General features: G+C 41.0%; 2 protein-coding genes across 2 annotated transcripts; one reads left to right on the forward strand and one right to left on the reverse strand.

The window, feature by feature from the left end:
• Positions 1-1717: 1717 nt before the first annotated feature.
• fam241a (family with sequence similarity 241 member A) lies at positions 1718-5491 on the reverse strand. The gene is made up of 2 exons (XM_028566407.1): positions 5225-5491; positions 1718-2477 (listed from the first exon to the last, which is right to left on the reverse strand). The coding sequence occupies exons 1-2, from the start codon at positions 5372-5374 to the stop codon at positions 2181-2183; spliced, it is 447 nt and encodes a 148-aa protein (XP_028422208.1). The 5' UTR covers positions 5375-5491; the 3' UTR covers positions 1718-2180.
• A 4183-nt stretch (positions 5492-9674) lies between these two features.
• Positions 9675-24234, forward strand: lrit3b (leucine-rich repeat, immunoglobulin-like and transmembrane domains 3b). The gene is made up of 5 exons (XM_028566304.1): positions 9675-9760; positions 10150-10524; positions 11175-11260; positions 11557-11850; positions 23593-24234. The coding sequence occupies exons 1-5, from the start codon at positions 9675-9677 to the stop codon at positions 24087-24089; spliced, it is 1338 nt and encodes a 445-aa protein (XP_028422105.1). The 3' UTR covers positions 24090-24234.
• The last annotated feature ends 25 nt before the right edge of the window (positions 24235-24259 follow it).

The following is a 24259-nucleotide window of genomic DNA, read 5'->3' on the forward strand; positions in this document are numbered from 1 at the left end:
GCAACGTGGCTCTCCGCAAGCTGAATTCTTTACAACAGATATTGTTGACTTGTCCAAGACAAATTTCCTCTGGGATAATAATCTTATCTTATATACATCACAGACCTGCCTGCCATGGAGTTCAGTGGAAGGAGTTAGAAAATATCTAATTGCGATTATTTTTGACTGATATTGCGATACGATTCACGATATTGGAGGGAATTATCGTTTTTGTATCATTATTCTCAGTTTCAATGAAAATTAACATTGAAAGAAATTAAAATGATTGAAGTGTTTTTTTTTTTTTTTTAGAGGATCTGCACCAAACAAAGATTTTTTCTTTTTAGTCTGTAGGAAAGGATCTGTAGGCCGGGACATCTCTGCAGCTCCACACTACTTTATTTTAGAATGGTTTGACATATATTTTGCCTTTAACAAATATTGCGCCCCCTGCGATTTTGGATATTGCGATTTCGATAAAATTGCGATTAATTGTGCAGCCCTAGCAGGAGTGCCTGGAGCTCATAAACACGGGATTGTTCTGTAAAGTATGAGTAGAGAGCGGAAACAAAAAACCGGAACTCAGACAGCACGGACGGGTTTAGTGGAAACTAGGAGTCAGACTCTCACACGGAGCGGATTGGTCTTTCATTTATATTTAAAAAGGTATTCTTTTTCCAAGGATTCGGTTATTCCACAATATTAAAAACAAACCAATATCCCAATCACAAAATTGAAAACTGAAAGCCCAACAGACAAAAGGTCAAAAGGACTCAGTACTATGTCATGTCCTAGTAATACAGTTATGAGTTACAGTAATGGCTGCCATGCAGTTGCCATAGCAGTGTTTTACCCCCTTCATAAGAACCGACATTGAAATATCGAAGAAATACAAATATACACCGTGATAAATACTGTTACCGTTCGTGCTTTAAATGATACCGTGATAGAAACTTAAGGCCATACCGCCCAGCCCTTACATTCATACATGTTACTCATGATTGATAATTGGAGTTGCATTACTGCTGCACTTGCAAACCACATCACACGTGCAGCGTGTTCAGCAAAGATCAGTCGACTTCTGAAGTGAACACACACACAGTTTCCTGAGTGCTGGGACTCCTTCGCTCGGCTGCCTCTGATTCAAACAGAAACAAACCATTTCCCCACAATGTCTTCCCGTTTTTGTTTCTTGTAAATCAGCTGATCAATACCATTAGCAGCAGGACGACACCACTCCAGTAACTGAGGGAGACGCTACAGACCAGACAACCCTGAAGAACAGACAGCGCTTGTTGGATTTCCTCCGACTGAACCGTCAGCGTTAACAATCATCAGTTCAATTTTCACGGAGCACAAAACGGACATTTGGGAAAACGGAAAAATGGGTTCCAATATCCAAGTTTTCATTTTTTTCCACCTTGACAAATTAAAAAATTGGAACTTTAACCTGCTTTTCCAATTTTTTTGGTCCATATGCAGTTAATGACCTGCATATTCCTCAAAGCAGAGGGAGAGAATACCATTTGCAGTATTGAATAATTGGAGCTCAGACGCAATTTTGTAATTTTCTCAATTTCTGATCCTCTGAATAAAAAACAGAAAATTGGAAAAACAGGTTAAAGATCCAATTTTTTTTATTTGTCAAGGTGGAAAAAAGTGAAAAATTGGATCTTTGCACCCATTTTTCTGTTTTTCCAAATGTCCCTTAGTGCTTAGAAAATTGAACTGATAAGCGTTACACTGACCCTGAACAAGCTTCAAACCATTTCTAGAAACCTTTTTATAACCCTTGTGTTGTCCTTCGGGTCTCCGGGACCCGTTCAGTTTATTTGACGTGTTCACATTGGCCTGGCGTTGAGCTTTGGTTCCCCCGGTGACCCTCGCGTACTATGTGATGTCATCTCACGTGAACTGGCACGGGGGAGGGGGGTCCCAGGGACCTGTGCTGTGATCGAACGCATTTGGACAGGCTAATACAAAATGTAAATAAACTAACCAAGTCCCCATGACACGATGGACAATACAAGGGATAAGCCACCGTCGCTACAGAGCAGTACAGCCCTCTCCGTACTTGCTCCTCTTCTAAAAGCACAGACTCACTGCAGATTCCAATCCAAATGAGCGTGAAATGAGTCCCGCGGATGTAAAGCTTTAAACAAAGAAAACAGCAGGCTTCCCACTCGGATCGTCCGCGCTCGTTACTTCTGGATGTAGATGATGATGATGCACAGAGTTCCTACCAGTCCCAGGGCCTGGATGCCCAGGAACCAGAGCAGCAGCCAGAAGAACACTATCACCACGGGCTCCACGATCTTGTCCCCAAAGTACATCTGGCTGAAGCCCATCCCCCGCAGACACTTGTTGAGCATCCCAAACAGAGTCCCCATGCGCTCGCAGTCGTCCAGCTGCGGCTCTCTGGTGGTGGGGTCGTCCACGTGGGGCCATCTGGTGCCGGGATCGGCGGGAGGTCCGGGTCGGGTCTGACTGCCGTCTACCTGTGGAGACAAAGTTCGGCACGGGGTTACAAATGCACATGAACGTATCCCACGCAAGCATTTGGCCATACTACCCTCATCAGTTATGAACAGAGCAGCTCCTAAACAGTTCATGATCCTCTTAAAAAGGAACTCGCCGACCTATTGAGACTTTAGCCAATTGCTTTTCAGGTGTTGCGCTAATCACTCCGCCCAAGTAGCAGAAGTAGCAGTGCTTCGCCTTCTGAGAATATAGTTCCCAGTCTGTATACAGTTAGAAGATGCCTGTGTCTCATGTGACCTTGTTATTTGTACACAACTATACAAATCACAACATGTAAATAGGAACATGTTGGTGTTATTTTGTCACTTATTGGGAGCAGTAGGCTAGATGGAGCCGGTTTCCTCCAGGATCTGTGCTAAGCTAGACTAGCGGTGGGGGCGTCAGACAGAGTTTCGACACACACGGAGATGAGAAGGGTATGTATGGACTTATCTAACTCTGGGGGATACGGTGAATAAGACAAAGTCCCGATAAGTTGGCGTGTTCCTCTTAAAGCTAGGCGTACTGTCGTCACCACTTCTGTTGTTTCCAGTGCAAAGTCCGTAAGTTGTCGACGTGCGAGTTGGTGGACGCGCACCTCTGAATTTCTTTCATGCAGGAACTACGCATGACAGTAAGCATGATTGGTCAGCGTACAGTAAAGGCCCTGGTGATTTTCCTTTGGTGCTGGCTAAAACCTATTTGGGAGGGGTGGGGGAAGAACCCTCAGTACAACTATCATGACCTCTCTCATATCTGCTGATGGAAAGCTTTCAGTAAAACAAGGTCACACCGTTCCCAGCTGTAATTCTAACCTGGATGCTGACAGTAAACCGTAAAAGTCAGATAACAGTAATTACAGTGACTTCCGTATTAAAGCATTAACTCCCTAGACAATTCCCAGAATGCATTGTAAAAAGCAGTGGGGCTGTTTCCTCACTACGTGCACTGACTAGAAGTGACATCACTACACTTCAGGTTTAGGAGGGGCAGTTAATGATTGACTATCACCTTATCTAACCTGTTATTTACTTCATTAACTATATTTAGCCTCTGGGAAATGGCGAATATGGATGCAGCTACAAACAGCTTGTACGGTTCTCTTCTGTTGTTGTTGCAATGGTACACATTACAGATGCTCTAAGGAAACAATGACTGCAGACTGTCAACACCCTCTCTTTCCTGAATATGAACTTCTGCCATCAGGGAGAAGATTCTGTGTGCCAGAATGTAAAAACAAACTAAATTATTGTTTATCCCAACATCTATCAAGCCGCTGAACTCCCAACAGTAAATCTTAGCACAACAGGGCAAAGTGCAATAAATACACCAGCACTTTGTGCCACATAGCACATTAATTCTTACTTTTTAAGATGTTTTGTCTGTACGGTTGCATGTGTCCTTCATTTACGTCCTAAGATGTCTAGTGTTGATTTAGGGTCAAATGGTTTCTCGGTTTGTGTTTCAAAGCAACACATTGTAACACAATGCCGAAGACAAATTTCCCCTCAGGGACAATTTCCTGCTATTCTGACTAGGCTACTTTTCACCTGTTGTCTTTCTGAACTGCTCACATCCCATAAGGAAATCGCCACAGGCAGGAAGACAAATTGACTACCAGAAGACAGCACAAGCTACAGAAAAAAAAAAAAATACAAGTCTTAAACTAAAACCTAAACCTTCATTCTGGGAAGGCATTACCACTGTGAGTGACAAATAGCACTTAATATACATTAAAGACAGCAAAACACTGCCATCAATCAATTGTGTGTGTTAAAAACGTGTTAGCATGAAGGAGTAGCAAGCTAGTGCTTTTTAGTTACAATGTAAATCTCTTCCCAGTTTTAAAAAAATCCAACAACTAGCAAAATGGTTGTACAATCACAAACTTGGGAACTGTAGGAACATAATACAAGATCCCATTATCCAATAATTCTATCAAAACAGATAGTTATTGTATAAATGAATAGGCTAACATGCACCAAGACTTTATTGTTGTTTGGTGTTAGCTGTCTGAACCCAGAAAGTAGTAAAGCCGTGCTACAGTAGGTTGGGTGAAGACCAAATTCACTCCCCCCTGGAACAAACTCAATTCGATAATACATTGTCCTAAAACATGCTAACGTTACCTTCCACTTTGTTAAACAACAGACAAATGACAACTGAAGCCTACATGTAGATAAGGCTTGGCCCTGTCACATGACGCCACCAAACTACATTGAAAATGCGTTTTATTTAAAGTTGCTTTACTGCCCCGCCGACTCAGAACATGAATGCATAAAGACACCCCTAAGTCATCCCTTACTTGGGTGTGTATAAGCTTCTGTATTATATTTTATATATTACACCATGCCGAATTGAATACTTGATCCTGTTCATTATTAATATGGACAAGTCATGTTTTTAATCAGGTATGTGTCGCTTGCCTTTGAAAATAAACATTTCAGTCAGGTCTTTTTTAATTCGAGTTTGGCTCAGGCGCTGGTGTTACTTATATCTACTGCAGTTGACGTTAAACTGTTAAAACTGGGGTCGTAGTAATTGACGTTAGTTAAACTAAATAGCTCTTTTACTACCACGGGACCTCACTGAGCTTAGCTCAAACACAGTGGAACCACTCCCGAATCTCGGTCCATGGATGTCCTGCGTCAGGGCGTCACGGTTAGCCTGAAATGTAACGAAGGGCTACAGCTAGCTTGTTAACGTTAATGTGCTTTCGCTTTACCCGGTGTCGCTGGTGTTGTAGTGCGGTCTGCCTTGGAGCGGGGACATGTGGAGGTGTTTGCCATCTTCTCTGGTTTTCTGACGGCAGCTCTTGAAATTCACGTCGACGGAAAACATACTGGTCATTTGCAGGTTGCGTTAAAGTGGACATTTTACAGCTAGTCCACTGACAGTAACTTTCAGGAATCAAAACATGCGAGCGGAGTGATTGACGGCACGCGGTCCAACGTTCGCCCTGACCATATGTCAATGTGACAGATACGGAAGCGAGAGCTGAACATCATCCAATTGCAGCGCCGCAGTTTTATTCATGTCAGCAGGCGCCACCTACAGGCTAAATTGGTCATTACACCAGTAAGTTACTGTTTATAAAACTTTATCAGAATCAGAAATACTTTAATAATCCCAGGGGGAAATTATTTTTGTTACAACTCCAGATATACAAACAAAATTTAATAAATATAATATTACTCACAGTCTACTGCGTTGCAAATACAGTACACTTTAGTTTCGCCTTTACAGTATGGTGCCATAGTGCAAAAAATGTGTAAATGCAAAGAAAAATAAATTGAAGAATAAATAGGTTAATTAAAAATGTGTAAATGTTAAGACAAATAACAAAATAAAAGAATAATTATAAGCATTTTCATTAATTTTCACGTGTATTTGTTCATTTATTTCTGTATATATTTATATATTTTTGAAATATTTAGCCTATTTATTGTTTGCATATAAATTACTCTATTTTTATTCTTTTTTTTATATAATAACATTTACATATTATGCCTTTATTTTTCCATATAGGGACGAGCTGTAAATCAACTGGGTTTGAGCGGGTCTTCCTGCCCAGGCTGAGTAGTCAATAGACCTTTTTCACGGCAGACATGTTGACATGTCATAGTAGGAAAAGCACAGGTGTATTCAAAACCATTAATGATGGCTGCATTCCACTTAGGAGAGGTCCTGGTATTGGGCATGCTGACTCACTGAAATATCTTACTGGGACACTTGATCGAATTGAGCCATCGTTAAGGTTATCAATTTCAACTGTGCTTTTCCTACTATGACAAGTCCAAATGTCTGCTGTGAAAAAGGTCTATTGGCTCTGTGCGACTTTGTGTTTTCTCTCGGTATCCAAGAGAGACCAACACACAGATGTAGTGTGATGTAGGTTTGTTACTGTGGTTGGTACCGTTTGGGGCCTGCCTTGTTGCACGATCCACATTTTCTTCAAATTTTGCCATTTTCGGCGTGTAGCTCACTAGCTCGAAGTTTGTTGTTGTTTCCCGAAAGTGAACAGAGTTTGATAACGGCAACACACAGAGAGCGGAAGGTGAGGGACAAAGCATGACATCATGCACCAGATGTTAGGCTTTATCCTGGAGATGTACTTCCGTTAATACAGACTAGTAGTGAGCTAGCCTTGCTTTGCCAGACCTTCCTTCATAGTGCTGTGGAGGAGGGTCTAGCTAGTCCACACAGCATTCCGGGATGGGAAAAAAAAAGTGCTCTGTTTTATTGGCATTTCTTTAAACCAATCACAATCGTCTTGGGCGTCGCTAAGTGCCGGACGGAGCCACGGTGCCTCTGCAAAATAGCCTCGGGAAGGAACTTGTTTTGGTGGAACATGTCTACGTTCAAAAGATGTTTTAGTCGTGCAACAGAAAACTCAGATTGGACAGATAGTCTAGCTAGCTGCCCTCTCAATGTTGAAATGAAACCTACGCACCTGACTCTCACTTCCATTTGCTCACTTAATTCCACTTTCCCTCATGTAAATGTAAACGTAAATGGACTGTTTTTATATAGTGCTTTTCTAGTCTTAGCAGTTTTGCAGTTCCTAGAACATAAGGTTCCTAGAACCCTTTTTTTCTTGTGTTCCGACTGGACCAATTTGGGGATGATTAAGTTCCTCTGACCGCAGTTCCTGTAACTCTTTCAGCTCCTACTTCAGGGCAGGGTCTTTCCCCTTTTCCCTTTTCTGCATCTTTTTAATATTGTATTAACTTCACTGTTTAGCATGCCTTCTACTTTTGTAAACAGGTATTTTACAAAAATTTAAACTATTTAATAGAAAAGTGGGTTACTACAGTTATTTGTACATGCACACATGAAGGTAGGCCTACCTGCTTGATTACTGTGAAAAGAGCAGCAGCAGGTTAAATGGCTGTGGGATCATAACAAAATATTGTGGTGGTTAGATGGCTGTGTTAACAAAAGGTCTTTTGTGTTCACACAGCCATCTAATCACACCTGTTGACATTCTTGTGAAATGTTTGTGTTATCCTCACAAAAGGTGTACACTGGCATTCAGACAACTTTGTCTGAACTCTCCTACCAGTTCCTATGGCCAATTGGCCAGTGCAAATGCAAATGGGAACCAGTTTTTGGTGAGAGTGGTTAGTAGAACTGTTTAGAAATGGACTGTTCCTATAACTACGTTCCTGTAACTACTTGGTTGGAAAGAGGCTACACACTGTGGGCTGCCATTAGGGCTGTGAAATTAATCGAAATTTAATTGTGATTATGATTTCGGCTCCCAATGATCACAAAAACAGAATAATCGAGAAAAACAATTATTTAGCTCATTACGTTTTGCAAGTAAACTCTTATTTTCTCTTGTGTTCTGAATGAAAAAATAAAGTTTAAATAGGACAAGTATTGAGGCAAATTTCACAGTTGTATGTGTTTTTTTCATTGTTGATTTATTTAACTTTTTCCACTGTTTTTTAAGTTAAATAATTACATCTTTCCAGAAGTCAATGAGTAATCATGTTAAATTATTGGGATTTCAATATTGACTGAAATAATCGTGATTATATATTTTTTCCATAATCGAGCAGCCCTAACTGCCGTACAAAGTACCACCTGCTCATCAGATAAACATAACACACATATACACTCCAATGGCGCAGCATCGGGAGCCACTTGGGGTTTAGTGTCTTGCCCAAGGACACTTCGACATGGGACTGCGGGGCCAGTGATCGAACCACCAACCCTTCCAACTGGCAGGCGACTGCTCTACCACTGAGCCACAGCCGCCCCAGCTGAGCCACAGCCTCATCAGCCCTGCAGTATATTTATCGGCCTATTTCCACTCGTTCTTGGCCAGATTGAACCTCAACCCTCTAGCCTGCAACCCGGCCTCTTGCCCTGCGCTCCTTTCCTTCCTCCTGTTCTGTTATTCAGCAGTTCCCCTACTCAGCACCCTGCCCCGACATGCAGACCAATCTTCTGCTGCTTGCCTCTCTGAGGAACTCCGCCTACGCATCAGGCCTCTCTAGGTCTCTGTCATGTTTAAAAATATATATATATATATATATATTATTTAACACTCTTAACCTTACCACTGAAAACAGATGATGGCCTTATAAAATACAATGCATAGACAAACTACCCAACAGTAAAAAATAGTCTTTACAGATAATTGCAACAGTAACAACGGTTGATTGATAAATAAAATACTGTAATGCATAATGAGTACTTTTGCTTTTGGCACAGTTTACTCATATTATGTCAGTATCTAACTATTGTCACAGAGTGTTTTGTGTGTGTTTTTAAAAATAAAAAATTAAACCTAAAAAATTTTTAGGTTTATGCACTGATGCCTTAGACCAGTAGCCTATTCCTCAAAGAGTGGTCCACGTAGTCTGTGAGTAGATTTGGTAAAATATCATGTTTTAAAATTCAAAAGTGTTTCTCAAGCTGTCTGCCAGTGACCCCAAAGCCTAGAGTTAAACATTATGATTTGAGTTGGCCGTTTTGCTGCGTTGTCGGACTTGAACAACAATTGACAACAATGAAGCTGAAGGTTTTGCGACTATGCCTCCAATTTACATCACAAAATGTATCAGTGTGACTTTTAAAAGGAAATGCGAAGGAATAAAGTTTGCAGTTACTGTCAACTGACAAGATGGATCGGTGGTTTAAGACGGACATTGCTTCCCTGATGTCACAGCATAAGCAGCACCAGTCGTCTTCATTAAGACAGCAACAGAGACAAGCAATTTGTAAAAAAAAATAATCATTTAATTTGGCTGTAATTTGTAATACACTGTTCATGTAGGAGGTACTTTTGTTTTTGGGGGGATATTTTGGCAGTTAGGTGGTCCGTGAGTTTTTGGTCTAAAAAAGTTTGCGAAACGTTGCATTAGACTGTCATGTTTTGTACATGTAATGTTAAAAAACAAAATACTCCGGAGGGTGGGGTGTATGGTGGAATAAAATTTTTTGTCCTCAAGGCCCAAAAAAGGGCTTGGTCTTGCCCTGATGTTGTGATTCGTTATTCAGACTGGGAGGCATGGGATTACATGTCACTTGTAAGCAGCGTAATCCCAGCTAATCTGGGATTCCGTTTCACGCTGCACTGTGGACACAACCTCAGACTGGAGAGGACTGGGAATATGGAGAAACAAAGTGCCTGTCTGAGTATGCGGTTTCTCTGATGAAGGATGTATCTGCTGGTCCTCGTTCACATCCTGCAGTCCACTCTGTTGGCGGTCCAATCCTGTCCAGCTTTATGCGCCTGCACGTACGGGTACAGTGGAATAGCAGAGATCAGGTTGAGTGAGGTTGATTTCATTCCCATCTTTCTGCATTTGTGTGTGCAAGTGATTTGTTTCAGCCGAAACACAACTCATTACGGTGGATTGCATTTGAATAATTATCGTATTATTGAAGCTCTATGAAACCAACACAGCAGTGGTAACGCACAAATGTTATAGGTGGTGATGCCATCATTTGACAAATTTGGTTATAAGCAGGGGTTAAAGTTGGATCAGGCATGTCGTGGAACAGAGGAATGGTTAATTTTTTACAGCATTTGATGATGCATTGTAAAAGTCCAAGTTAAAAAATAATACATAAAAAGATGATGTCTGTCTGTCCAAACTTCAGTCTGTAACAGTTTAGTTTTTAACATCGCAGATTGGTGCAGTGCAGCGACCCTGGCATCTCGGCTGTTCCCATCAACGTCCCAGCTGACACAGTCAAACTGCGTCTAGAGAAGACCTTGATCTCCAGGGTGCCCCGGGCAGCCTTCTACAACCTGTCCGAGCTGCGTTTTTTGTGGCTGACCTACAACTCCATCACGTCCATCCACCCCAGCAGCTTTGTCAACCTGAAGGCCCTGCGAGAGTTGCGTCTGGATGGCAACCTCCTGACATCCTTCCCCTGGGAGGGGCTCAGGGACATGCCCCGCCTCCAGACTCTGGGTCTCCATAACAACCACCTGTCCAGCCTTCCTGCCCACGCTGCTCTCTTTCTTCCCAACATCACCTACCTCGACCTGTCCAGCAACAGGTGTGTTCAGATACCACAGAACCATGGAGCCTAGAAAGCTACCGAGCTGTCAGTAGCCTAGTTTGAAACTGTTCCATATATACCAACCCAGTCTCACGGCAGTATGTGAAATGGTCACGTTATTTAATCTATTTATTCGTGTTCACGGGGACGTTTTTGTCGTTTTTTTCCATGGTGGCCAGCACGAAAATGTAAACTAATGTCGTGGTCACAGCACGACTACGGTATCGAGTAGTATGAAATGCCGAAAATCCGCGTAAGGAGGTTGGTTGGGGTGGTGGATGGGTCAAACAATTCCGGACTTCCACCCCAGGGGCCGGGTATCGCGTCCCGCGTGTGGCGTGTTGTTTCCCAGTTAACCTTCCCGTTATTGTCGCGCGTCCCCCACGGCCGTGTCCCGGCGTGTGAGGCGTCCTCCCCCTGGGTGTGGCGTTTGCTTTCCCCGTTAATCTCCCTATAGACCAGTCCCTACAGAAAAACGCGATTATGCGATCGCATAATTCAATGCATAATCAGCTCCCTGTCTCCTGTCCTCTCCACTCCCTGTCTCCTCTCCTCTCCTCTGTGCTCCTTGTCTCCTCTCCTTGTCTCCTGTCCTCTCCACTCCCTGTCTCCTCTCCCTGTCTCCTCTCCTTGTCTCCTCTCCTCAGGCTCACTATATTACCTGCTGAGCTGCTAGACCTTTGGTTTCCTCTCCCAGGACAACAGGAAAGACCAGAACAAAGAAGAGTTTTAGGTACAGTACATTTGGGAGCGATAGAGACACATTATATTCTAATCCTTTCTAAATGAGCTACATTTTATTTAAATCAGCAAAGAAATAAAGACGCCCAATGTGTACTGTTACCTGTACTGTTTTTGGTAGAAAGTAGTTTCAAAGAACAACACTACTGTTCAATTACAAATCAGCAATCAATTACTCATGTGTACAATTGAAAACCTGCCATTACAACAATATTTTTTCCATCCGATTTATGACACATTAAAAACATAACAATTATGTAAAGGAGTCAAATTGTCCTGGATATCCAGGTCTCCATGACAACCCCTGGCTGTGTGACTGCCAGATCTCCATGGTGATGTCCCTGTCCACGTCCCTGGCGAGTCCTGTGGTTCTCATGGACCAGCTGCTGGTATGCCGCAGGTCTCTGGGTCAGTCAGGGTTACCGATGACCCAGGCTGAGCTGTCCCGCTGTATGAGGCCTTCGGTCCAGCCCGCAGCCACCAAAGTCATCTCTCCACTGGGCAGCAACGTAATCCTCCGCTGTGACGCCACCGGCTACCCAACACCAACCCTGACCTGGATCAAAACGGCAGCCTACACTGGTAACACCCGCTCAGGCTTGTGACACATTCTCATTCCCAACTTGTCAAATACTGGCGCTTGGTCAGGATCCCTTGGCGCCACTTTTTAACACTGTCCTAGGTCTGGACCCTTTGGTGTAATATTCAACGTGCTTGGTCAGAGCTAGCCTGGATGCCAGCTGAACTTAGCCCCGCCCACAACATTTGAGGTCGGGAAGTTTGGTCTGGACTTGATCTGTTGTGGAGCAACTATGCTCGAACCAGAACTGTTCGGGCCAATCAAATTGTCAGGGCGGGCTTTATACAATGATGGACAGATGATCAACAGTAACGTAATCAACCACGTCTCCAAAGAGCGCTTGGGTTGAATTTGTTTACAACAAAGATCGCTGCTGCTGGAGAATTGAGATGTGTAGATTCGTCGCTTCTGTTATAGAAGATATCGACAGCGCCAGTGTTGTGCCTGAACGCGTTCAAATTTTGGGCGAACGTGAACTGAACGTAGGCCTACTGTATTACTGCCTGATGAACGTTACTGTGAACTCGTTCATTCTGGTGTCTGTGAACGGCGCACTCTCTCAGTTTAACTTCGTTCAATAGGGTGCCAGATTTCTATAGAGCTTTCCAGGCGAAAACCCGGCTAAAACACACCGTAAACAGGCCTGACGCTACATTTACACGTGGCCGGCTATTTTCATAAACGGACATTTCAACCTCTCCGTTTTCAGAAAAGCGTTTGTTTATATGTACCCGTGTATATATGCCGTCAATGCAGTCAAGACCATGCCAGACCTGTAGGTGGCAGTGTAACAAGAAGCTCAAGCCCACGTTAGCCAATCAGAATCCCGACAATAGCAACAACAGCAACCAATCACGTCCTCTCTCTCTCTCTCTCTCTCTCTCTCTCTCTCTCTCTCTCTCTCTCTCTCTCTCTCTCTGCTGCCTAAACCTCCGTTTGTCTCCGTTTACACGCAAACGTGCAAACAAAGTTTTCCGAAATCTCCACTTTGGCCGGAGTTTTTAGAAATAATCGTCTTCTGTGATAAAAACAGGGTTTTCATGTAAATGAGAGGCCAAACCGCAGGAAAATATCTGAGTCTTCCCTTTGTGTAAACGGGGCCTTAATATGTAGCGGAAAAAACACCCAATCTGGCAACACCAGCCACCATTGTCGCACCGCCGCATGAGTCATCAAAACATAAAGCAGCGTGGAGGCGACAAAGCAGCAAGGAGACGTTGTATGATCATTTAAACAAGTTTTATGACAAGGTCGGTGAGGTCAGTCACATCCACAGCAAACCTGAAATGGCACATTGAACTGAAGCACCTGGCTAGCCTTTCAATTTTGAAAAATAATAGCTTGCGGCAACATATGGAAAAAAAAAAGAACTATGAACTATGTTCATTTTTGGAACTGTGAACTTAGTTCAAAATTTTGAAGTATGAACTACTTCAAAATTTATGAACTAGTTCATTTTAAAATTTGTGAGATGAACTTTGAACTAGTTCATGTAGAAAGTGAACTTTCCCAACACTGGACAGCGCATTCATTTTAAAAGAGGAACAGAGAACCGCGATCACGTATGTATACACATTGCCACACCCGTCCGCACGACACGGAAACTGTCTTTGACTTGCAACTTCTGTGACGTCTGTCTCCGTTGCTCTGATTGGTTGTAGGTTTATCCAATTGAGTGCAGAGGCATTTTCTTTCCTGGTTCGATTGAAACACGCCCCATAGTCACAGCCCAATGAAGCAGTATCAGACTCATATTCGGACTAGAATCTGAGCATGACGACGTCAGGCTAGGTCAGGGCCCTTTGGTGTCATTTGTCAACGTCCTGGTTTAGGACCCCTTGGGGTCATTTTTGCCCCTCTGGGTATCCCTTTGGCGTCATTTTTCAACGTGCAAGGTAAAACCACTTAGGGTTAGGAAAAGATTGTGGGTGAGGTTAAAATATTAACCTTAATGTGACAAAAACCCAGATCTCCTGTGTGAAAGTCCTGTGTTGTTGACCCACCCATCTCTCCAACCTACCTCCTTATGCTAAGTTTTGGTCTGAAATACTACTCCTTACCACTGTCGTACCTCATACTACGTCATCTTACAGCACTGCGGTTGAGGAGTTGCTCTGCCCGATGCACCCCACACAGACACTAAAGGGTGCCTCAGTGTCGGCATCTGACGCTGAGGGCCACTGACCAACCGCTGTATGTGATGAGTTGGGAGCGCCAATGGCTTGGCCCAGGTGATAAAGTGATATTACTAAGATCCGAGCATCGCTCAAGTCATGTTGTAATTTGGTTCTCCGTGCAGATTGTTGCCAACAAGACATCCTTGACAACTCCTACCAGCTACCCAGGAATTTGGAAAGTTGTAAGTTGGTGCTATTTTGTCTCTTTTAAGATCCATGTGTTAGAGCATATTAGTTAGCTGAAAATATGGCTTGACCCCAAACAAATTCTAACAAAAGATTTCTCAGTGGTTTAAAGTAGTATCAGATGTACTTAAGACCATACTAAAAGTTTACCGAAGTTTGACTCCAAGAAAGGCCCCATTTTCAAAGTGGTGGCCGTGAGGTCCTTAAAATGACCATTACTCCTTTGTATTCCTCCTAGACAAGGAATACTGGTGCCTGATACATGATTTGGCCATGTAATATTGTAATTAGTATATTAGCATGATAGATAAGTGATTACAAGTACAATTACATATTAAAGCAATTGGTTACAAGCATATTTATGCGAAAAATAAGGGCGAATCCAATTACATACAATTTAATAATACAATTTCCCTTAAGTAACTGCATATTTCTCCTTTCTCATATCGTTTTGCGTAGTGTTGGTGGTTTCTGTGGTTCATAGCCATTCTTTTGATTCCAATAAAGAATACATTTATTAGAACTGTTTGATACTGTAAAATTTGTCAAAACGGCTGCCACGTGAAGGCTCCGTACCGCTAACCCATTTTATTTTTTTAAATATTTTTTATAATGAGTTTTCTTCTTTTGCCTTTTGTTTTTTATATATTTTTTAATACTTTTCTTACATATCTTTTTTTTCTATTTTCTTCAGTTTCCTCTTATTCTGGTTTATTTTTTAATACTTTTTTGCACTGCACACTCTTCCTCCCATAGAGGTTGATTATAGTGATTCTCACAATTCCCAACTTGAAATGGTACACAAGCAGGCACGCTAGGTAGTCCATATGCCCTACAACTGGGCCGTTGTGTTCGGCAGGCAGTTGTGCAATTACATTATCATCTGCAGGAGGCTTTCTGGGGCAACACTTCATAACTGGCAGGAACCCGGTTGTCCACCAGTTTCCATCCCCAAGCCACTGTGTTCATGTCACCTTCCTTTCCAATCCACACCATGATCTGGAAGTAAACACTTTGGCAGTGATATTTGGTTGAGGACTCAGTTGGAGGCAGACGTTCTGGGATTAATGATTTGGCGGTAACGATTTTCTTGCTAAACAAGGTTGAAGCACAAAGAGGCAAGTGAATCGGTATTCTTTCCGCCAAACAACACTGCCACTGCCTTGGTCCTACGGTCCTCTATGACATTCCTTGCTTGATGTGGGAGCAGTAAAACATTTGCAGAGGACTGGATGGTTAATTCACCATTCACAAGTTTCTGGAATGCTGTCTGTTTGCCAACACTAAAAATGTGTGAAGTTGTATCACATCCCAGTGTTTCCCACACAGACTAATGTGTGGCGAGAGAGATGGATTGGTTAGGCATTGAAGTAGGAGAGGAGGACAGCATCCAACTGCGTGTCCTCAGTTTTTGATACTTTGTTACGAAAATAAGTACCCCCCGCCAGCCACAAATTGCTTTCTAATCTGTGGGAAACACTGCAGTCCGACCAGTGTAATTAGTTAGGTTATACAGTATATTTGTTTAAAATATTTTCAGGCTTCAACCACCAAAAGACAGGGTCAGGGAAAGAAAGAGATAGATTCGTTAGGCATTGAAGTAGGAGAGGAGGACAGCATCCAACAGCGTGTCTGAAAGTATTTCCCCCTCGCCAAAAATTGCTTTCTAATTCTGAATGAAAATAGAGGCCTCCAGTGTTTTGTGCAATTTGTGGCAGGGGAACCTGCGGTTCAGGCTGGTCCTCATCCTCAACGTGTGCCTTTTTCAGTCGCGGAAAATACTTTTCAATACTCGTCTGGATTGAAGCAGCAAACATTCAGTGTAAGAGTAAAAAATTACATAACATTCATAATATCTTCATTTGATTCACAGCTGCTATATAGTGTTTTAACCTTGACAATCCAACTGCATTTTACCGCAAAATTAACTTTCTAAAGCAGGCACAATCGCTCGTTTGCTAAGGGTCGGGTCTCACACTGTCACACTGACAACATTGTATTCAGAATATAAAATATTTTTGTAGGACTTTTTAATATGCGATTTTGTAAAGGTGTTCACGAGATAGATGCCAACCTTTCGTGAACTTGTGAATTCCGACCAGCCGTCTTCTCTCCATTATGGAGACGGACGCTGTGTTTTTTAACAACAAAACGCAATGTGTGGCGGCTAGTGTTGATAGTGAGGCGCACCCCCACACATTAGTCTATGTGTGGGAAACACTGGGCCTCTATTGTTCATCCCAGAATATTAGAGGAGAATAATGAGGCCTTGACTGCAGCTTTGACAATGTCCACGTCTGCATCACCTGATGTAGTGGTGATTGAGCGTGCAGCCCTTCTTCTCCAGCTCCTCGTCATAAGATTGATACGTCCCTGTTTGTTGCAAGATCTGGAAAGGAAATCATCCTTTCTTCCCACAAACTCAGTCTCTGCATTGAAGTTAACGATGTGGTGAGTCTTTTCACCACTTCTCTGATGCGTATTGTCTTTGATGGGAGAACCTTCGCTATAACCTTCGCTATATAAAAAATTATGATGCGCATGCGTCAAGGCTGAGCATATCGGAAGAACGCCAATCTCAAACAAAAATGTGAAAAATACTGGTAACTAAAGATCTTTCTGATTTATAATGACGGTCAGTCAAGTATAAAGGTTGACTTGATCGGGTGAGAGAGCTGTAATATGTCTAAGAAGAAAACAAGGTCGCAAACAAAGCTAAGTGGACTCGGCCTCGCTGAACAGGTGCCTGAGATCGATATGGCAGCAGGAAAGGATATTAACATGCAGGAGCTGTCTGAGCTGATCCGAACCATAATAAAGGGAAGAAATTAATGCGGTGGTTGATAAACTTCAACCGCAACTTGATGTCGTTAAAAAAGATATGGCCGAGTGTTCCAACAAAGTTGTTGCTATGGAGGAAACGCTTGACCACATGGAGATCAGGGTTACGGCGCTGGAGTTTGCAAACGAAAGTTTGCATAAAGAGAACACGGACTTGAAAGAGAAAGCTGATCGTTTGGAGAATCATAGTTGGAAATATAATATTCGTATTCTTGGCTTGGTTCGAGATACAGAGAAGGGGAATCCAACAAGGTTTGTGTCCGCTTTGCTTACTGATCTGCTCAAGGATAAACTCCATCGCGCACCTGAAGTGGAAAATGCTCACCGTGTTGGACCTGTGGCTAAATCTGGTCAGCATGCAATGATTGCAAGGATGCACAGGTTGGATACAAGAGATGAGATTCTACGTTTAGCCAAGACAGAAAAGCTGTTTGAGATTTGTGGAATGAAGCTGCGCATTTTTCCTGACTTCACTGCGGAGACGGCTAAGGCTAGGGCGCGTTTCCGTGAGGTGAGAAACAAGTTGTGGAGCGCAGGAGTGAAACACAGGATCATTCATCCAGCTATTTTGATTTTGACTTTTAATGAAGAGACCATTAAATTACTGACCATCTAGCTGCAGAGACATTCTACAAGACTGTGGTTGAACCGAAGATGCAAAGTACGAATGAACACTGAGGGTCAAGCACAGGTATTGACTTTGTGCATGTAGCCTAGTTATAGACATATTGAAGTCTGATTTCGAAGTTTTAATTACAATGTATATGCTCTCAGTTTCTCGGTTTAAATTATATCAGTGTTTATGGTAATAGTGAGACTGGTTGGCTTGATTTACGACTTATGATTTATGTTTTTATGACCTCAGAAGTTATGTGTATAATAGTAGGTTTGTCTGAGTTGGTGTAACATCTTATTAGTTGTTGTTGACAAATGTTGGCAATATGGGGGGGCATCTGGGTGAATGTGGGTGTATGTGTGTTTTTGTGTGTTTTTTGTTCATTTGATAGCTCTTTACTATGTTTAATTAGAAGTTACTACTTGTGTAAAATAAAGAATGGTGATAGATAAAATACTCTCAAATAAAGGGTTAAAAATAGCTCATTTGAATATTTGTAGTTTGAGAAATAAGATACAGGATATTACTGGGATTCTGGAAAATAATAATTTGCAATAATTTCTAAACGCATTTAGATGCAACTATAGAGGACTTCCTTTTGCATGTAAATGGATACCTATTATATAGATGTGACAGAAATATAAATGGAGGAGGAGTGGCCTTTTATGTTCAGGATCAAATACCAGTAAAGACCAGACAAGACCTTGGTTGTATTGGGGTTGAAGCATTGTGGTTGGAAGTGCAGTTGCCACACTTAAAACCTATTCTAGTTGGTTGCTGCTATAGGCCTCCCAATGCACCAATAGTCTGTTTAGATCAAATCTGTTACATGTTGGATATAGTCTGTGATTTAGATATGGAGATTTATTTTTTAGGTGACCTAAATATTGATTGGAGATTGAATAATTGCTCATTGAAAAATAAGTTGCAGTCTCTAGCCAATACTTGCAATTTGTCACAAGTGGTCAAAAAACCAACAAGAATTTTTTATAATACTGATGGGACAAAAACGGAAACATGTATAGATTTACTTTTTACTAATGCTACAGATTTGTGTTCAAAAGCAATTTATATTTGTGTTGGCTTTAGTGATCATAATTTAATCACAATTAACAGAAAAACCAAAATCCTCAAACCTGACCTGGTTTGAGGATTTTGGTTTTTCTGTTAATAGAAGATAATAATTAAAAGGATTTTTAAAAACTTCAATGAGGCTAGTTATTGTGCTGATATTAGAAATATTGACTGGTCACAAGTATTAAGGGAAGCAGATCCTGATCTAGCTTTGGAGGTTTTTACAAATTTATTAATGCCAATTGTTGACAAACATGCCCCATTAAGATGAATGACAGTACGAAGTATTGCTTCTCCATGGTTAGATGCTGAACTTAAAGAACATATGAGGAAAAGACATAAATTAAAGTTAGAGGCAAGCTTATCAGGAGATAATGGATTATGGGAAAGGTACAAGCAATTAAGAAATTTTGTTACAAAGTTAAACAGAACAAAAAAGAAGAACTATTATGAATATAAATTTGAGGAAGTAAAATCAAACAGGAATAAATTATGGAATACGTTAAGTCAATTAACAGGGCGGGGAGATAGATCTGTACCAAAATGTTTAGATGTAGGTGATACTTTTTTGACTAAACCTGCTGATATAGCTAATTATTTAGGAGATTATTTTACAAAGAAAGTTCAGAATTTACAAAAAGAGATGATTTCACAGGAATACCCTGATTTATCTTTTAAGACAATTAAAGATACAATTATGTTTAATAAATCATGTACATTTAAATTTGACAAAGTAAGTCTTAACATAGTAGAAAACATTAAAGTTAATGAAAGATAAACCTCCTGGTATTGATGAACTGGATGTTAAGTTATTAAAGATGGTTGCTGATGTGATTACTATGCCTATATGTTATATTATTAATTTAAGTTTAGAAAAATGTGTTTTTCCTGCTAATTGGAAAAAAGCTAAAATTGTGCCTCTTCCTAAAAACAAAAGGGAACATTTTTCTGGGAAAAATAGCAGACCTATAAGTATTCTGCCAATTTTGAGTAAGGTCACGGAGAAAATGGTTTATGATCAAATTAATTTGTATTGCTCTAAAAACGGGTTAAATTCACTTTATCAACATGCTTATAAGAAAGGGCACTCGACAACGACAGCCTTAGTTCAGATGACTGATGATTGGTTGCATGAAATTGACGATAGAAAATTAGTTGGTATGGTAATGTTAGATCTCAGTGCAGCATTTGATTTAATTGATTATGATCTATTATTGAAAAAATAAGTTGTTATGGTTTTGAAAAGTGTGCAATCCAATGGATCTATAGTTATCTTACTAATAGGGAGTTTAATGTACTGTTTAATGGTAGTTATTCTGAGACAAAAGTTCTGCGTTGTGGGGTGCCTCAAGGGAGTTGTCTTGGACCACTGTTATTTTCTATTTTCATTAATGATTTGTCTTTTATTTTGGGGTGTGCCAGTATTGCCCTTTATGCAGATGACTTGACTATTTTTGTGTCTGATCATAACTCTACCAGACTTAATACTATATTAAATAATGATCTAAAATGAATTGAAAAGTGGAACAGAGAAAATAAGTTAATTATTAATATTGCGAAGAGTAAATGTATGATGTTGGGATCTAATCATCTTTTAAAAGATTCCCCTGCTCTGAACTTGTCAGTTGGTGGTTTGATCATTGAACAAGTGGCTGAGGCTAAATTGCTCGGCGTGATTGTGGACAGCAGGTTGACATGGAACGCTCAGATAAAACTAATATTGAATAAAATGGGCAGGAGTATGGCTGTAGTTCGCCATTGCAGGAAATGCATACTGATTTGCAGGAAATGCATACTGATTTGCATACGGAAAATTCTGGTGGAATCAATAGTTTTGTGTCATCTGGGCTACAACTACAGAGAATAATTTAAACAGATTACAGATTGCACAAAATAAAGCTTCTCGGCTTGTCCTTAACTGTTCTTTTAGAACAAGTATTAGGGACATGCACAGTTAATCAGTTAACATGGCTTCATGTAAGAAGCAGAATTAATTATTCTCTTATTAAATTCTTAAATTTAATTATTACAAAAGTACCAGAAATTATTTATGAAAGATTGACTTTTTTCAGTGACATTCATACTCATTCCACACGCCAATCAAGTGAAGGGCGTTTCTTGTTACCCGTCTGTCGAACAAATCAACTTCAAAGAACATCATGTTATTGAGCAATGATGGCATGGAACTTGCTCCCGTTGTTTTTGGTTTCAGAGAGGCACAATGTCAGTTTTTCCAAAAGACTGAGACTGTATTTATTTACATTGGAGTAACTGTAATTATGTTTTTAATAATGACTTCATAATGAGCTACGGCAATGGAAATGTGATTTTTATTTTATATTATACCTAGAGAGTGGTAATATTTTGTACATGTAAGAGCTTATATATTGTTATATGGTTATGTTGTTATGTTTAGTGTATATATGTTATGTTGTGTTTTAGTTATATGATTTAGAAGATGTTATGTGCACTTCTGTATGCACAAGGCTGTAACTGGCACCCTTTTTCCATGCCAAGCGGTGAACCAGGGAGCCACTGTCAAGGAAATAATGCTCAGTTGGTGGGATGGAATCCAGGACAGTTTTGTTAGATTTCTTGCTTGAGAACTCCGTGAGACTGCCTGCGCTAGTTGGGGCTCGTTGGCTTACAGAAGATTTCCTTGCCTTCGAACAGGGCTGCAGGAAATGAGCAGAGCTCACAGCTCATTACATCTTCCAGTGAAAACTGTCCAGTTTTCGACATGATTAGGAACCGTTGGAACAGCAAAGCAGGATCAATGGTTCTGTCATCTGCAAGGGTTTTTGCCCGGTCTTTCCATTTTAAGGATATTCCAAAAACGGGTTTTCCATTCATATTTTCAATGATCTCATTGCCAGTCTCAAACAGTATCAAACTCATGCACATTCACCTCCTCTTTGGCAACAATGTTTCTCAGAGAGGGGCCTGAAGAGAATGGTGTGCAAATGCTAAGCTTTTCCTTGATCTTTTCTAGATCAGAGTGACCTCTTTTCATCCTTGCTTCTGAGGATTCTCGGCGCTGGTCATGTAGGTGAGGTCATTGAATTCCTGCATGGCGTTGGATTCAGATGTGATGGGTGTAGACATGGTCCACAACGCAGTCCACTTCTGTGGGTCAAGCCTCCATTGCTTTCCAAGGATTGCATTAATGTCTGCTCGATGACAAGGTCAGAGTGAAGGCCTGCCCAGTACTGGTTGCTGTGGCGGATCACTTGGAAGACCCCTGGAAAACTTGTCATATACAACATCAGGGTGTCTGGTCTCAAGTAGGCCCATTTCTTGGAGGTAGAAATATGCTGATTTCAGGTAGTTGTAGTGCCCAGTGGCGGCAAATATTGGCAGACAGTCCGACATTTCAATGAGGTAAGCGATATCAAATGTCAGTATTCCCTTCCACTATCTTCTGAATTGCTGAAAATTGTGAATTTAGTTTTGCTGAGTTTAGTATAAGCCCACCTTTATACTCAAAAACATCTATAGGAGTATGTATTACATATGTATTACCTTATTCAAATTGAAAGGATTGACCATTTTAGAGGGTTCACACACACAGGCCTCTGCTCGGACTGATTCAGAGTTGTTTATGATCAAAGTTATAAAACTCTAATTTAAGTTTATTTTGGGTGCAATAACTTTTACGATGAATGTCAAGTTTGCGTTTTAGCAAAAAAAGGTTATGTGTCCCAAAACACGTAATGAGTAGGAGTTACATGACATAGGCTAAACTGTTTACATCTCTGGTTCACCCTAAACGAAGCTAAAACCTTACAGTAATCTCACAAAATAATGTATTCCATAAGTATGTAATCATGTCAGTGCAATTTAGACAAGTCCAATGGATTCATAGACCCAGAAAACAGGGGGTTAGACACCAATTACTTGGCTAGGTCAAATAATTAATGAGTTGGGATATTTTAAGGGCTTCCTGCCCATCTTGAAAATAACACCTTTCTAGTGGTCACATTTTTGTAAACTGTTATTAAGGACACTTAATACTACAAAAACCAGCTGAGAAACCTTTTGTTAGAATTTCTTTAGGGTTAGGTGTTTCTTTTTCATATATGCAGCCGCCTATATAGAGATTTTCTCCTACTACCAGTGTTTCCCCAGTATTTTTACTTCTGTGATGCTTTCACCATGTCTTTAAAACTGGCTGTGTAAAACTCTAAGCCAGAGATCTTCAACAGGGGGTCCAGGGCCCCTAGGGGGTCCTCAGAGTTACTTTGCACATCTATAACGTGAGACAGGTGCGTCAGAGGTGGATAAGTAAGTCAAAAGTTACAGAGAAACTCCCGCACACTGTCTAACTTGCAAAAAATAAATTTAATAGTAGGCAACGTTTCGGTAGTAGACCATCATCAGGAAAAATTTATGAAGGGAGTTTCTTTGCAAGTTTTGAAACTTTTTTCAAAAGTTAAAATATCGTAACTATTATCCAACAAATTATTAGCCAATATAAATCAGCCTATTTGTGAAAAACACATTGATGATAGGCCTACTGACCTAAAAAGGTAGTCACTAAGGTAGCCATCCACAGATTCAGTTCATCCTAAGGATTCACTGTGCCACATGTATGTTTAACATTAAAACTTGATTTACAAAATCATGCCAGCAATTATCTTAATAGCTTAGTATTCTATGCACTAAAAGGTATGTATAAGACTTTAGGCCGCCCTACACAATATTGTAGACCCAGTTTAATATGCAACTTCATTTTATACAGTATGTAGTAGGGGGTCCCTGCTCCGTCTCTCTCTCCCAGTTAAGTGGTCCTTGGCTTAAAAAAACGTTGAAAACCCCTGCTCTAAGCCAAACTGGCATAGAATGCTGAGATTTTGCAACTTTGTATGTTCCAGTTATGCAGGAATCTCCTCGAGTTGGAGTTCGTTGGTCGATAATCAGCCTGAACGGGTTATCATACAAGGACGCTGGTGAATATCGCTGCCAGGCACGGAACATGGCAGGAACATCTGAAGCCCCAATTAAACTGAAAGTGGTGGGAATCTCAAGACTATCCCCTCTGCCAAAAAAGAAGTCCAAAAAGCCTCGACCCAAATCATCAACGAAACACATGAAGCCAAACAAGATTCCAGCTCCCACTAACACCCCCCCATTGAAGGATAATCAGATACTCCAAAACATTCCACCACCTTCCATTAACAAGACCCAGACGGCTCCTAATCTTTTGCCCAAAGTGTTCCCCAAAGACAAGTACATTAAAAGGCGCAAAATGAACTTCACAAATGCAAAGGCCCCAACATCCATCAGGTCTACACCTGAGCCCCCAGGAAACTCTACAACTGCTCCATTGTCAGAAAAACTTGTTTAAGATGCGCTCAAGTTGGTCTGCATCAGTAACTTGGTTGACTTTAAAAAGGTTATTGGAAAGCAAATCAATCTTAACTGTTTGTGAACCTCTACTTTTAGTGTTCCAGGCTTTTTTGGGTCATTCTGCACTGCTAAATAAAATTGTTGATAAGCTGTCCTGTAAATTGAACT

Source organism: Perca flavescens, chromosome 20 (genome assembly GCF_004354835.1).
Source record: "Perca flavescens isolate YP-PL-M2 chromosome 20, PFLA_1.0, whole genome shotgun sequence".
NCBI lineage: Eukaryota > Metazoa > Chordata > Actinopteri > Perciformes > Percidae > Perca > Perca flavescens.

Excerpts from the sequence above, each read along its gene's own strand:
- fam241a (XM_028566407.1), bottom strand. The coding sequence starts at position 5,374 with ATGTCCACTTTAACGCAACCTGCAAATGACCAGTATGTTTTCCGTCGA. Across the intron at positions 2,478-5,224 it reads TACAACACCAGCGACACCGG|GTAGACGGCAGTCAGACCCG; the intron begins GTAAAGCGAAAG and ends TTGTCTCCACAG.
- lrit3b (XM_028566304.1), top strand. The coding sequence starts at position 9,675 with ATGTATCTGCTGGTCCTCGTTCACATCCTGCAGTCCACTCTGTTGGCG. Across the intron at positions 9,761-10,149 it reads TTATGCGCCTGCACGTACGG|ATTGGTGCAGTGCAGCGACC; the intron begins GTACAGTGGAAT and ends TTAACATCGCAG. Across the intron at positions 11,261-11,556 it reads AGAACAAAGAAGAGTTTTAG|GTCTCCATGACAACCCCTGG; the intron begins GTACAGTACATT and ends CTGGATATCCAG.